The sequence below is a fragment of the Ziziphus jujuba genome, chromosome 6 (assembly GCF_031755915.1).
Source record: "Ziziphus jujuba cultivar Dongzao chromosome 6, ASM3175591v1".
Classification (NCBI taxonomy): Eukaryota; Viridiplantae; Streptophyta; class Magnoliopsida; order Rosales; family Rhamnaceae; genus Ziziphus; species Ziziphus jujuba.
In genome coordinates, this window is record NC_083384.1 from 24565152 (window position 1) to 24579407 (window position 14256).

The 14256-nt window shown below is 34.3% G+C and overlaps 1 protein-coding gene across 1 annotated transcript; it reads right to left on the minus strand.

The window, feature by feature from the left end:
* Positions 1-1179: 1179 nt before the first annotated feature.
* On the minus strand, positions 1180-5852 carry LOC107430251 (methylsterol monooxygenase 1-1). Its single transcript, XM_016041075.4, has 5 exons — positions 5192-5852; positions 4499-4821; positions 2595-2742; positions 2471-2503; positions 1180-1972 (listed from the first exon to the last, which is right to left on the minus strand). Exons 1-5 carry the CDS (start codon positions 5519-5521, stop codon positions 1892-1894), a joined length of 915 nt encoding a protein of 304 aa, XP_015896561.1. The 5' UTR covers positions 5522-5852; the 3' UTR covers positions 1180-1891.
* Positions 5853-14256: the final 8404 nt, after the last annotated feature.

The window sequence follows — 14256 nt, forward strand, 5'->3', positions numbered from 1 at the left end:
ATTTTTTAGTCCAAAACCAGTAGCTCAATCGTTGGCATTTTCAGTCAGTTTATCTTTACACAGTCTCATTCATTATGAAATGTTAAAAATAACATATTTTTGTTGCTGCCTTCAGCATGGAAATTGCTCTAGATTTAGCACATGGTGCAAAACTTTCATAATCATTAGAGCCCAACAAATATAATATTTAGTTAATTAGCTTGGATTTTTATTTTTATTTTTTAGTCTATGCCAGATTAGTCTAAAATTAATAGCTCGGCCGTTAGTATTTTCAGTCTGCAACAAGAGAAGAAAGTATTAAAGTTTGGAAAAAAACAAAAAAAACAAAAAAAGAGGGTATTTTTGACATTTCATAAATAATGAGAAGCCTAATAAATATACTATCTAGTTAGTTAGCTTGGATTTTTATTTTTATTTTTCAGTCTATGCTAGATTAGTCCAAAATTAATAGCTTGGCCGTTGGTATTTTTGATTTGCAACAAGAGAAAAAAGTATTAGGGTTTGAAAAAAAAAAAAAAAAAAAAAAGAAGAAGAAGGTGTTTTTGACATTTCATGAATAAGGAGAAGCCTAGTAAATGTATCATCTAGCTAGTTAGCTTGTATTTTTATTTTTATTTTTTAGTCCATGATGGATTTGTCCAAAACCGATAGCTCAGCCCGTTAGTATTTTCAATCGGTAACAATAACTAGTTAGCTTGGAATTTTATTTTTATTTTTTAATCTATGATAAATTAATCCAAAACAAATAGCTCGAAAGTTTATCTTTACACAGTTTCATTCATTATGAAATATTAAAAATATCCCCCCATTTATTTACTTAAACGCCCATTGTTTTCACAGTTTCAATCATTATGAAATGTGAAAAATATTCTTCATTTATTTACTCAAACACCCAGGGTCTTTGAGGCTCGAACCTCCCACCACAAGGTTAAGAGCCATGCACTCTACCAACCGAGCAAGACGGGCACTTAAACACGTCAAAGTCAATGACATAATAAAATTGTCGATCTAAGCTTTCCCCACCTCAACCCCAAATAATCACAACCATAGCCTGATTGAATTCGCCAAAGAAAACAAAAGAAAAAAAACTATAGCCTGATTGAAGTTTCATCTATTCAGGCAATTCGTTCCAAAAATAAGATAAAATGTGAAACCTCAGCAATTAATATATGCAAGTACTTTTCAACAAACGCTTAAATCATATGTAGCACGTTTCCATTTGTATAGATTTCCACGGATCTTCAACAAATCCAGATTCAATTCACATTAAAAGCAACATTTAATTCAAGGTCGTCTTCCAATTAATACAAAACTAAATATCTGATTCGTAAGCGGACCTATGCAACCAACAACTATATAATAGAACTCTTTGTATGGAGAGGTCATAAGTCCTGTCGTTTCAGAAACTCTGTGTGCTCCTGCTGATATGTCAAAGTAACATATTAGTTACAGGCGCACTATATTTGTCAATAAACTATTTTTTTCCCCCCATAAATGTTATATATCTTCAGATAGGCAAAAAGTAATGTACCCAACTGTCCTGCAAGACGCATACTCATAGTCACTAAAACTGCATGACAATGCCCAAGTGTCAACTTTAGGAATTGAGCTAAAATGCCAACACTACAAATTTCAAGTCGCAAGCCAATGATCCCAGTTTCATAAATTGAAATTCTGAACCTTACAATCTGAAAATTTGATATCCCCCCTCAGGCTACACAAAATTAAAGTTGCAAAGAACAGAGTTAATCTCAATCTGAGCCACTAAAGACTTATATTTACTGGACTAACATTATCATGTCAACTTGAAATCAGATCTTTTCTGAGAGTTGTCACTGGCGAGAAGCATACTAATGGGCATTGTTGCAGATAGTGTTCTGAAGTCTCATAGCTAATCAGATTTAAGACTTTGAGTAGAAATATGGTATGAGCCTCCATTCTGCGTATCACTGCTTTCTAATTCCTCTTTCAACTGAAACAGATCAACAAAACAATCAGAAAAGGAGAATAAACGTGGAAGTCCGAGATGGTAAACTTTACACATATATGCAAGTTGTGAAGTGATGCATCAATCCACCTAAGTCTCTGCGCGAGTCCTTTTTGTTAGACCATACAAAAAGAAGTGAAATACAACTGTGAAAGGTGGAGTCACTGAGACCAAGAGGACTGGTCTGACTTTTAGGTCTTGATGGAGCCTCAACCCTTAAACAGATTCACTTACAAGATCAATGTCATTCCATCTAAGGGGAAACAAATGTCCATAAATTTCTGATACACCCAGCTTTATACTACTAAAGACAATTGAAGTAATTCACAGGTAATAATAAATTACAAAAGCTTCTTATAAGTATATATCAAAGAGTAACCCTGGTTCTCCATATCCATATGTTGAGATGGCAAGCAAAATGTAATCAAAATGCAATATACTTGATCAATATTCTAAGACAAAAACAATTATTTAAAGGATTACCTTCTTGAGGATCTTCTTCTGGTACCGATATCCCTGGTGAAATCAAACAAACGAAATTATCATAATATCACTAGTTGAATTATAAACATGAAAAGGAATTTTTTACAATGAAATTGTACTTTACCTTGTCAGTTCCATAAATGTAATCACAGTAGGTAAAAACTGACGCAAAATTGCTCTGGCTTTGTCCGCCAACATAGTGATGGTAATCATGATACTCAGCACCCCCATAAAATGGAATATACTTTGTGATACTCCAGGGAAAGTCATACCTGGACAAAGAAACAATAATTACAACAAGCTCTGTATCATCTCCACATCCAAAAGTATCTGAAAAAAAAGAACTTTCATGCCTGTGCTACTCATACAAATTGGCAGAATGCAAGATGTAAAATTGATTAGTCTACCCCACAAAATGCACAGAAATTTTATGATCCTTAACAATATAAGCTATCCCTTCCACACACATTGTTCTATTTTTTAGTATGGTTCACCTCCACCCCATTTATAACAGCTGCTGAGATCATCCATGTAAAATGGAACTAAGAGCCAAGAAACTGATAGAGCAGTGCAGTAAGAAATCTCCAGAGACAGCTGTTACACCACCAATAATCCTCTCTTGTGTTTATTCCTGTTCATTTCCTAACTGACCATTCTTCACCCGCAAAATTTCAAAAGATCTTTTATGCAAATTACCTAACCGTAGCAAAAATATATTTTCAAACTGAAAACAGTAAATCCAAAAAGAAGAAGCTCTTCCTTTTTCATCTACATGTTTAAACCAAAAACAATTTACTCTCAACATCACAAGAACCCACATTCCTTGTTACAAAAAACCACTTCTATATTAAGTCTTACCTCATATTTGCTTAGTAATTAATTGCATACCAATGGTCAATTCTAGTCTGTCACCATTCTTAAAGGTAGGAGGTGCCACTGCGCCAAAAATAAACTGGCACTTTTGTATAATCTCTCATTTTTCCCCCCAGTCCTCACAATGAGGTCCTACTTTTCCAAGAATTTCATCCACCAACTACATCTATTCTCTCACTCTTCCCTGCTCTAACCAACTAAAAGTTGTCTACATCAACTTCCTCTATTGTCAAGGCCCTTCATCATTCATTAGGAACCAATTCTGAGGACTTTTTACAGAGAATCTTCAAAACCATCCTGAGCCTACAGCTAAGCTGGGTAGTTCACACACTAACTGGTGGCAGCATGCCCCACAAACTGAAGGGAGGCTGTCCAACTGCAATTTTCAGGGCCTGAAATTAGCAATATTTTTTTGTTTCAGACTGTCTCGACCAAGCACCACCTTCAGATAATTTATTGATGAAGCTTCAGTGCATATATGAGAATAAGAAACTAGAAAAGAACAGATTAAAACCATCCATCAGGTGACAAACTATTTACATGAAGGCTATAGCTATCTTCAATTCCTATTTGACAATAATGATTAAACTAATAAATAATATCTTCCAACGGCACGGGTGACAGACCAAACAAAGTAATACTTCTTTTATAAAGCATGATAATTGAACATAAATGTCCCAAAAAAATAAAAATAAAAAATAAAAAGGGAATCCCGTAAAAATCCCATCTCTATGTGGGGGTTCGAAGAAAAGTTTGGGCACGGTACTAAAAACGGTCATATGCAGAACAAAGCTGCTGTTTCCTTGCCTTATAAAAAAAAAAACTCCCAAATTATCTTACTAAGCAAATGCAAACGAATAATTAACAAATTGAACAGGAAAAGATTGAAAAGAAAAGTAATTGTACTGATCCTAGTCTCCATCAACAAAAGGTGAGCCACGATTAAAGATCCTTCAAATCAAGAGTACTTTACATAGTTAAAAAATAAAAAATAAAAGAAAAAAGAAAGGATAAAAGGAATTCTAAAGGTGTCATCATTCAGTCACAATCGCAGACAAGAGAAAAGGAACTCGAGCAAGTGGGAGACAACAAAAAAATAAAATAAAATAAAATAAAAAATAAAAAGACGAAGGAAAACGGTGAAAGCATGCTTACCCACTATGAGTTTCAATCGCCTCAACCTGCCTCAAAGCTATCCATAACCAGAATGTGATCATGTGGCCAGGAACCATAGCCGGCCCAAGAAAAGATGGGATCCCGAGGATCAGTATCTCTGCCCAATGAGCATACGGCGCCGCAAACCCAATTGGAGCAGCGTATTCGTGGTGTACTCGATGAATTTTCTCGTATCCCCATTTGTTATGCAGAAATCTATGGATCCAGTAGTTGGTATAGTCCTCTACCACAAAATAAACCAACAACTGTGAAAGAATCTCCCACCCAGATGGCAACGGCAATCCCGTTCTAATCCCAATCATCTGTTTTACACAGAGCAAAATCCCAGTTCGAATCAAACTTCATAGAAAATCATCAAATTGTGTTGTCATTGTAAGACACTGTAGATAGAAGCATCAATTTCCATGACTTGTTTTCATCAAATTTTTTTTTTTTTTTTTTTAAAAGGTCATTGTCAAAAACAAATGGAGGAATAAGAAATTTAAATGCAAAACCCCACAATTCTCATTTCACTAAAATTGGCCATAAATCTAAAGCCCCACTGACCTAATTCCAAAGAATTTCACCCAAAATTTTCCATCAAAAACAAAAATTCAAACGAATCCAAAATCGCCCAAAAAGCAAGAAATTCCCACACACGAAGAGGAACATAAGAAGAAATCACAAGCCTACCTTTACAGAAGGGAAAGAGACGAGTTGAAGAGGACCAACGACGAGGAAAAACATGCGCATAACATCTTTGTAGCATCTGGACATCTCGGAGAAAGACAATCTAACCTTGGGCTGAATCTTGTACCTATCGAAGCCTGCAATCCGCATGAGCTCGATGAAAACCAGAGGGAGAGGAACGACGGAGAAGATTAGGAAGAGGAACAGAATGTTGTGGCAGTATAGGAAGTAATCGGACTTCCTAGCAGAGTAATTGAACCACAACGTTTCAGCGAACGTAAGGTTCCGGCCGAGCGCCGACGTTGCCTCCGCGAGACTCTGATACGGCAACATTTTTTTTTCAGTTTCAAACTCAACCGTCGCCGGGAATTCCAAGAATTGGCGGCGAGGCTGCCGTGGAGTGTAGAGAGAGAGAGAGAGAGAGAGAGAGAGAGAGAGAGAGAAAGTGGGTGTGTTTGGGAACGAGGTTTTTGTTGGGATTATGAGGTGGCTTTTGGTTGTTTTTGTTTTTTATGGGTTTGTTTGTTGCGTTGGATGGGCAGTTAAAATATGCGGGAATTTTCAAAAATATGCAAGGTTTGTTTGACCGTACGCTTTTTTTTTTTTTTTTTTTTTTTTTTTAAACAAAAACAAAATGGTAGAATTCCCTTCTGGCTCTTCTCTTCGTTTCTACCACCTCTCTCACTCCCAAGTGTTTTCTTTCTCTTTGTTTCTGCTTCCTCTCCCTCCCTCCCTGCATGTGTTTTTATACTGGTTTTCTTTCTTTCTTTTTGCCTTTTTCATCACTTTCTAAAAAGCTTTATCATCTTGTTCATAAGTCCGAGTGACATATACCAACATCACTTTAGACAATATTTGCTGTGTTTAAAGAAAATTTTGTAATGTTTGATGGTAAAAATATCATATTTAAAGTACCAACATTGTTATATGTCATAACGTATATGACTATTATTACCTGGATTTATGCTTATATGTCAATTACCAATTGATTGCCTTTAAATCAGTTTTTAAATTAAAGTATTAAATGAAAAAGTGGATTATTAGTATTTTTTTTTTTTTTTTGTGTGTGAACCATTAATTTTAACCTAGTAGTACCATTAGTATTAATTCATAAAATATAAATTTCACTAGTGATGGTCAATAAGGATAAATATTATTTTATCTTTTTAAATTTTAATTGATATTAAATAATAAGGAATCATATCAATGTATTTGAAAATACATTAATGATCAAAATACAGATACAATTTTATTAATTTTTCACACACATAAAGTAAAAAAAATTCTCCATATCTTTATGTCTTAAACCCACAATTTTTCATAACCTTTTAGGTGTAAGATATAAATGACTTATTAATTAAATTATCATTACTTGAGAATGATCAAAGTATCAACAAATTAATCTAAAACTTCTTAAATTTGTAATAGATAAACTAAATTAATAATTTATAAATTAATGTGAATTGAATATGAATACGTGTCTTTAACAGAAATATGTATAAATGAATATGGTAAAAACACCAAATCCGTTACTACATTGTGGACTTTTGGGAATGCTACAAATACTAAATTTTTTTTGTCAAATAATGTGGTAGATTATCAATGGTTGACAAATTATTAATAAATTAAAATAATAGAAGATGAACCTAATATATTTTGTTAATAAATTTAATAGAGTTCATAATTATTGCTATGTTATTTTCTTCTGGAATATATATGACAATAACTATTGATAACAACCTTAAATCTTACTATTTATTTTGTAAACCACACCGTGGTATTCTCGTTTGATATAAACAAAAAATTAATAAATAATTTGATTACTTTTGTTATAATTGTCATGTATAAAATTGATAAAATTAATTAAACGCAATTATTATAAATTTGTTCAAAAACTGTTTTATTTTATTTCATTTTATGTTATATTTAAACAATATGTATAACTAATTTTTCCGAATTTATTAAAACAATTTGTATAATTATACTATATGATATATGTAGAATTATTGTTTATAAAAAATGCAATTATTTATTAGTTTAATTTAAATTAAGTTTCCCTTTTTGAAATTAAAAACCTATACAGGAAAATAAAAATGTAAGAACTATATTAGCATTGATCTTATGGTGATTTTATTTTTTTGGGATAAAGTGTATGGATCTTGTGGTGATAATGATAAATGATGCCAAATAGTAATTTGGTTTCCATTAATGGTGTGGAACCATTTACTGGTATATATGAAATGCATGAATGTGGCAGCTTTTAGGAGTATGAATTGCAGTCGTCAGAATGTGAAAGTGGTACACGTGGAGGGGCCACGTATACATGAGGAAGCACGTGACTTGCAAGGTTAGAAGTCGGCAAGGCGGCCTGTTTGTTAGTGCAAATATCTTAAGGAAAATGCATGCAAAGCATCCAACGCTTCATAGTCCACGTGACCTCCACGTGGTCGATTTGTACAGTCAAAGATTCCATCTAATTCCCACTACTTTTATTCCTTTCATAATGCCTCAACAGCTTCCAAAATACCTGTTAAATAATTTAATTAAACTCAATAATTATCTTTCACACTTCGTAAATCCCCCTTATTACATCTATATATATATATATATATATTTGTTTTGCCTTTATTTTGAAGAAATTGGATCCACTCATAACTAATTGAGATTTTGACAAATACAAATCAAATTATCATATTTCATAAATTAGTAGAATTCATACCTTTTTTTTTTTAATTGTCAATTATTAATCCTATTCATATCCTTAGTTCTCAAGAATATTAAAATTATTGTATTTTTTTTTGAATTGTCAATTATTAATTCTTATCATATCCTTAGTTCTCAAGGATATTAAAATTATTGTAGTAGTATAATTTAAGAAAAAAATCTCATCATAAATGTAAATCGATATTGTATGATGACAATTATCAATAAATTATGAAAGTATTTTGCATATATTTGAAGAAAAATTAATTGATTGTGGGATGTGGCTACACTTAGGATGTCATCATTTAGTGAAAATATATTACCAAAAAAAAAAAAAAAGTAATACGAATAAAATAACCAAATTCAGCTAATTATGTTCAAATTGACTTAAGCAATGTATTTGATGGCAATAAATCAATTATTTGCCATAATTGTTTCTTTATTTACAGTATGAGCCTTCCTACACAAAGGGTATGGATAAGAAGAGCCTACTAATCGAAGTACAAAACACAAGAAAGAAAAGCCTACTAATCCAAACCCATTGGAACCCCTATTATCTTTTTTTTTTTTTTTTTTTTTGGCAATGATATTAGATTTTTGGTCCACTAAAGACAATCCAATCCAAATCCAACTTTATGCGTCAGCATTTCTTTGACCATGCTGTGAAATCCAATGATGTGTTTTCTGAAACATAAAATCATGCTAAAAGGACTATGAATCCCACTAGCAATAGTGGGTCTGTAAATAAGCAGAGCTGACGAAATCCTTTTCAAACCCCATTAACGTTATTGTAAGATTTTGGATGGTTTGAAAAATAATAATAATTATGATGATGATAAAAGAAGACGGCTGTTAATGAAGTAAAAGTGATAAAAAGAAAATCTTGAAATGCTTAACCCCAAAAATTCATCTTTTTTACTGAACTTTCTCTTTTGTCCCCACCCATATCATTGCCTCTGACGTTGAATTGAAAATCTGTTTGACAAAATGAAAGAAGGGATTTTGGGGATGCTTAAAATAAAGAAAGATTAAGCATGACTACCATAATAATTTCCCTCCCTACTCTGCAAATACTTTGTTTTTCATCATTTGTCCTTTCCAAGTCACTACTCTGAAACAGAAACTTTGATGATTATTGTCTTTGGTGTATTTTATCTTATACTCCTTCAATGCATTGTGTTTAGATTATGACTAATTATTCTACTTAAAATGATCTCTTAAGTAGGATTAATGCAACCAATCTTTTCAAAAACTACAATCGTATTCGATTACAGTACTCTTCTAAACATTATGCTTAAATAATGACTAATTATGCTACTTAATTAGTGAGAGGACCTTACAAACTGCTATTGGGTTGTCTTTGGAAACCAATATAGGCTTACATTCGTATCCATAATGACCCAATAAAATATGCTACTTAAATTGATCCAAGTGTTTTTGCCCAAGTCATTGATTTCTATATTGCATTTTTTAATAATTTCTAATGCTTTACCTCTGAATGACGCACTAAAACCTTTTAGTATATACTGAGAGGATAATACCCTTTTCAAATCCTTTCAAAAGCATGATTGAGAGAATTTTCAGGGTCGTCGGGTTTTTGCATTGGCAATGTGGATTACAGTGAAAGAGAAAATAATAGTAGGAGACAAAGTATACTGTGAGAGTTGGAATCAAACCCTATCTTTTGAAGTAAAAAAGAAAATAGGCTAGAATACCCAAAAAAAGGGAAGCGAAAAAGAGATACGTATCAAGGACTAATAATGTGATGGGGCAGAGGGATTTACACTTTGAGTTGATCATTGGCCCCTCCCTCCAACTGTTCGATCTGTGTCCTGTGTGGGTGACGATGATGTGAATTGTGATGTATGCAAATGATTTGTTGCGTGGACTATGACTAAGGCATGGGAAAGTCGTTCCCTTTTTCTCGTGCTTGTCGTATGCATAAGGTATTATTATTGATCAATTTGTGCAAAACTGACTAGCATGCGGACTCAAAACGCATCAAACCCTTATGGCCCTATATGGGGGTACTGTTAATCTTCATGCTTTCCCAAAAATGGAGCCTTTTGGACAGGGAAAATAAGTCAAGTCATTTCTTATATTTTTCATGTACGGCCTTAAATATATATATATATATTTTTAAGGATTTTGCATAATCAATAACTTTGAAAATCCTGGTGCTAGATTTTGACAAGGCAAGAAAAAAAACGGTAATTGCCCCTCTATTTAGTAACTTTTAGTTTTGGATTATATGATGTACCAAAGCCCAATTTAGTTTCTAAAATGTAAAGACTCAACTAGAGACTGATCACCTAAAACAGCCTGATGCAATATAAAGTAGACATGGTCTCGAGCCATGCATGGCTTGTGTAATTGCTGGTATTAGATGAGATTCTAGAGCATGAGAAATATATCCACTAATAAGGGACAACAAAGTAGGTACGGGGAATGGTCTCAAAAATGAAGCAACCTGAATGGGAAAAAGTATGTTCCCAATAGAGAACAGCTCACATAGTAGAGGGCTGCAAGGTGGCAATAGGTTGGAAGGTAAAGTGGAAAGCTTTGATACGTTAGCAATCTCTATGAAAAACGGAGAACAACTAAAGACATGATGTCCGTGTTAACTGAACCTTTAAACTCTCCTCCTAATCCTGCCCTTGCTAACTTGGACATTGGAAAGGCTTCTTATCAAACATCCTCGGCACAATAAAGAAGGCCCTTTTTACTGGTAGAATGATGGAATATTATAGGAGGAATAGTAAGGTGGCAAGCATTAACATTGGTGTCTTCTGTGTTACTTTTAATTTATAAAAAAGCTCCACCCAACAAAACAACTCCATGGATACTAACAAACCCCACAACCTCCAACGAATGATGATCCAACCATAGCTGAGCTATATGCTCAATGAGTACGACCTATCCAATTCTCATCAACCCCACCCCACCTGACGTCGAACTAACATCAACATCGACCCTGACATCCAAGCATTCATCGCAACTCAAGTGCAAACATTATTTCAAGCAGTCATCATCAGCGATGCTCAAGAAACATTTTCGCCCTTAAGAGCTGCCTCATGACAACAATGAGCACCCTCCATAGGATACCTCCCACTCAGCATCCCTTTACCATGGACCGATTCTTGAGCACGTCATGCACCATGGACCTCACCAGGCTTCTCGCCATGACAAAACCCACAACCCTTGTTTAATAATTATGCCATCTTAGTCCCCATAAGCACTCGAAGGTATTGCGAAGGATGCCCTTTTAAGCTGAACGTCGACGGATAAAAAACAAACTGGGCAAAATCCGAGTGCATGAACAACGGGCACCCACACCTGCTACCAAGCACGATTCCCCGTTTACATCGGCCATACAACATGCTCCATTCAAAATGCCGCAAATCAAGCTCTATGATGAACCAGTGACCCAGTAAACCACTTGTATACCTACCAAGACTGGATGCAAAATGCACAGCGAATTTGATTCTACCCATTGAGAAGTCTTTTCCCTTTCAAATCTTGCTAAGTAGTGGTACCGCAACTTACACCTTTGTTCCACTTCATCATTCAACCAACCATTTATCTCTTTCCTTGTTGTGATATTTTTCAAGTATACGAATCGCTCATGGTGATACATAAAATATCGTCCTAACAGAGATTGATTATTACTAATTACTTAGTCTAATTTTTAGTGTTATTAAAAAAAATCACATTAAGAGCAAGGCAATTTAAACTAAACCAAACTGTTGTTATAAGACACCAAAAAATTGAAGACCAGAATATATATCTATTTTTTATTCACTGCACTACTCTTTATATAGAGCTAACCTTTAACAGAAAAACAAAAATATTTCCTAAACACAAGGCATGACTAACAACTTCCTAATTTCTAGCTATTAACAAGTAAAACAGCATAACAGCATAAATAATAACAAATATCCTAAAGACTTGGTCAGCTAACTGCATAACAAATATTCTAATGACTTGGTCAGCTGACAACAACTCCATATGCAGCTACCTAGGCACTGTTACAACAATTTCTCCTCCTTGCCTAATAGCTGCATAAACTTAGTTTGTTTCTCAGAACTTCGAATCTTGCTTTTGGAAGAGCCTTGGTAAGCACATCTGCAATTTGGTTCTCAGTCTTACAATAAACCAGTTTAACCTCACCAGCCTTCTGTTCTTCTCTCAAATGATATAGCTTGATCTTGAAATGCTTTGTCCTTCCATGAAAAATAGGATCATTTGAAATTGCAATGGCAGCTTGGTTATCTACATAAATTTCTGTTGGCTCAGTTTGGTTCATGTGTAAATCTGCTAGTATTTTCCTGATCCAAATTGCTTGATTCACTGTAGCGTTTGCTGCAACATACTCTGCCTCCGCTGTACTTTGAGCTATCACATCTTGCTTTTTTGAGCTCCATGAAAAAATTCCTGATCCAAAACTGAAACAAAAACCTGTTGTGCTTCTCATGTCATCTATAGAACCTGCCCAGTCACTATCAGAATAACCATGAAGCTTAAAAGAGTGACAGCTAGAATATTTAATTCCATAATTTGTTGTGCCCTTGATATATCTTACAATTAGTTTGGCAGCCTGAAAATGCATTTCACTAGCACAATGCATAAATCTTGAGAGCAAACTTACTGCAAACATTATGTCTGGTCTGGTAGCTGTAAGATACATCAAGCAACCAATCAGACTCATGTATAAGCGTTCATCAACTTTTTCAGCTCCATCCTCTTTGCTAAATTTCTCCTTTTGATTCATGGGTGTGCTAGTGCTTTTGCAATCTTCCATATGGAATTTCTTGAGTATTTCCTTTGCATACTTCTTTTGGCTTATGAAGACTCCATGATGGTCTTGCTTCACCTCCATTCCTAGAAAATAGGACATTAAGCCAAGGTCTGTCATCTCAAATGCTTCAAGCATTTTGGCTTTAAATTCTTTCACCAGCATCTCATTGCTTCCTGTTACAAGAAGATCATCAACATAAACAGAAACTATAATTAAGTTAGCATCTGTTTTTTTTATGTATAACGTAGCTTCACTTGGACTTCTAACAAAACCAAGGCTTTGAAGATATTCATTGATCCTGCTATACCAGGCCCTAAGAGCCTGTTTAAGACCGTATAATGCCTTCTTCAATAAGTATACCTTCTCCTCCTGTCCCTTGACTTGAAATCCTTCAGGCTGCTCTACATAAATTTCATCTTGAAGATAACCATTTAAAAAAGCAGATTTTACATCCAACTGGTAAATCTTCCATCCCTTTTGTGCAGCCAAAGCAAGTAACATTCTGATTGTATCCAAGCGTGCTACTGGAGCAAAGGTTTCTGAAAAATCTACTCCAAACACTTGACTATATCCTTTCACAACTAATCTGGCTTTGTGTTTATTTATAGAACCATTTGCATTAAATTTGGTTCTGTAAACCCACTTGACTCCAATGACCTTTCTATGTTGAGGTCTATCCACCAACTCCCATGTGTCATTCTTCTCAATCATCTTAAGCTCTTCTTCCATTGCTTCGATCCACTTAACATCCCTTTCAGCTTCTTTAAACTCTGTAGGCTCAAACACAGCAATATTACATCTTTCATAAATATCAGATAATAACCTTGTACCTCTAATTGGTTCATCATCTATGTTATCATCCATATTTTGTTGAATTTCAGACCGCTGCTCCTTTACTGACTCCTCCCAGTTCCATTGTCTATCTTCCATGAATGTGACATCTCTACTTACAAGAATTTTTCCACTTTGTGGTTGGAAAATTCTGTAAGCCTTGGATGCTTTACTATATCCAATAAAAACTCCCGGTTCCGCCTTTTTATCGAGTTTCTCTCTTTTCACCTGTGGCACATGAGCAAAACAAAGACAACCAAAAGTTCTTAAATATTGTAGGTCTGGTTTGTAACCAAACCAAGCTTCAAATGGAGTTCTTTTCTGTAGAACTCTGGTTGGCAATCGATTCAACAGATAAACTGCAGTATTTGCAGCAAACACCTTGTCATTTCCATAATACTTCTATTTTTTCTTTCACTTACACCGTTCTGCTGCGGAGTATACGGTGCTGTAAACTGGTGCTCAATGCCAGCTTCATCACAGAAATTTTTGAAACTATCACAAGTGTATTCCTTTCCATTGTCTGATCTAATTGTTTGCAACCTGTAACCACTTTGATTCTCCACCCAAGTTTTATATTTCCAAAAAACATTAGCAACTTCAGATTTAAATTTAAGAAAATAAATCCAACAAAATCTGGTGCAATCATCAATAAATACAATATAATATTTACTGCCATTTAAGGAAGATGTTTTTAGAGGTCCTCCAACATCTGTATGTACCAGTTGAAGTTTGC

Coding starts and splice junctions, on each gene's coding strand:
- LOC107430251 (XM_016041075.4), bottom strand. CDS start 5,521: ATGTTGCCGTATCAGAGTCTCGCGGAGGCAACGTCGGCGCTCGGCCGG. Junction 2,743..4,498: donor GCGATTGAAACTCATAGTGG/GTAAGCATGCTT, acceptor TTCTTTGTCCAG/GTATGACTTTCCCTGGAGTA. Junction 1,973..2,470: donor AGAAGAAGATCCTCAAGAAG/GTAATCCTTTAA, acceptor GATCTGTTTCAG/TTGAAAGAGGAATTAGAAAG.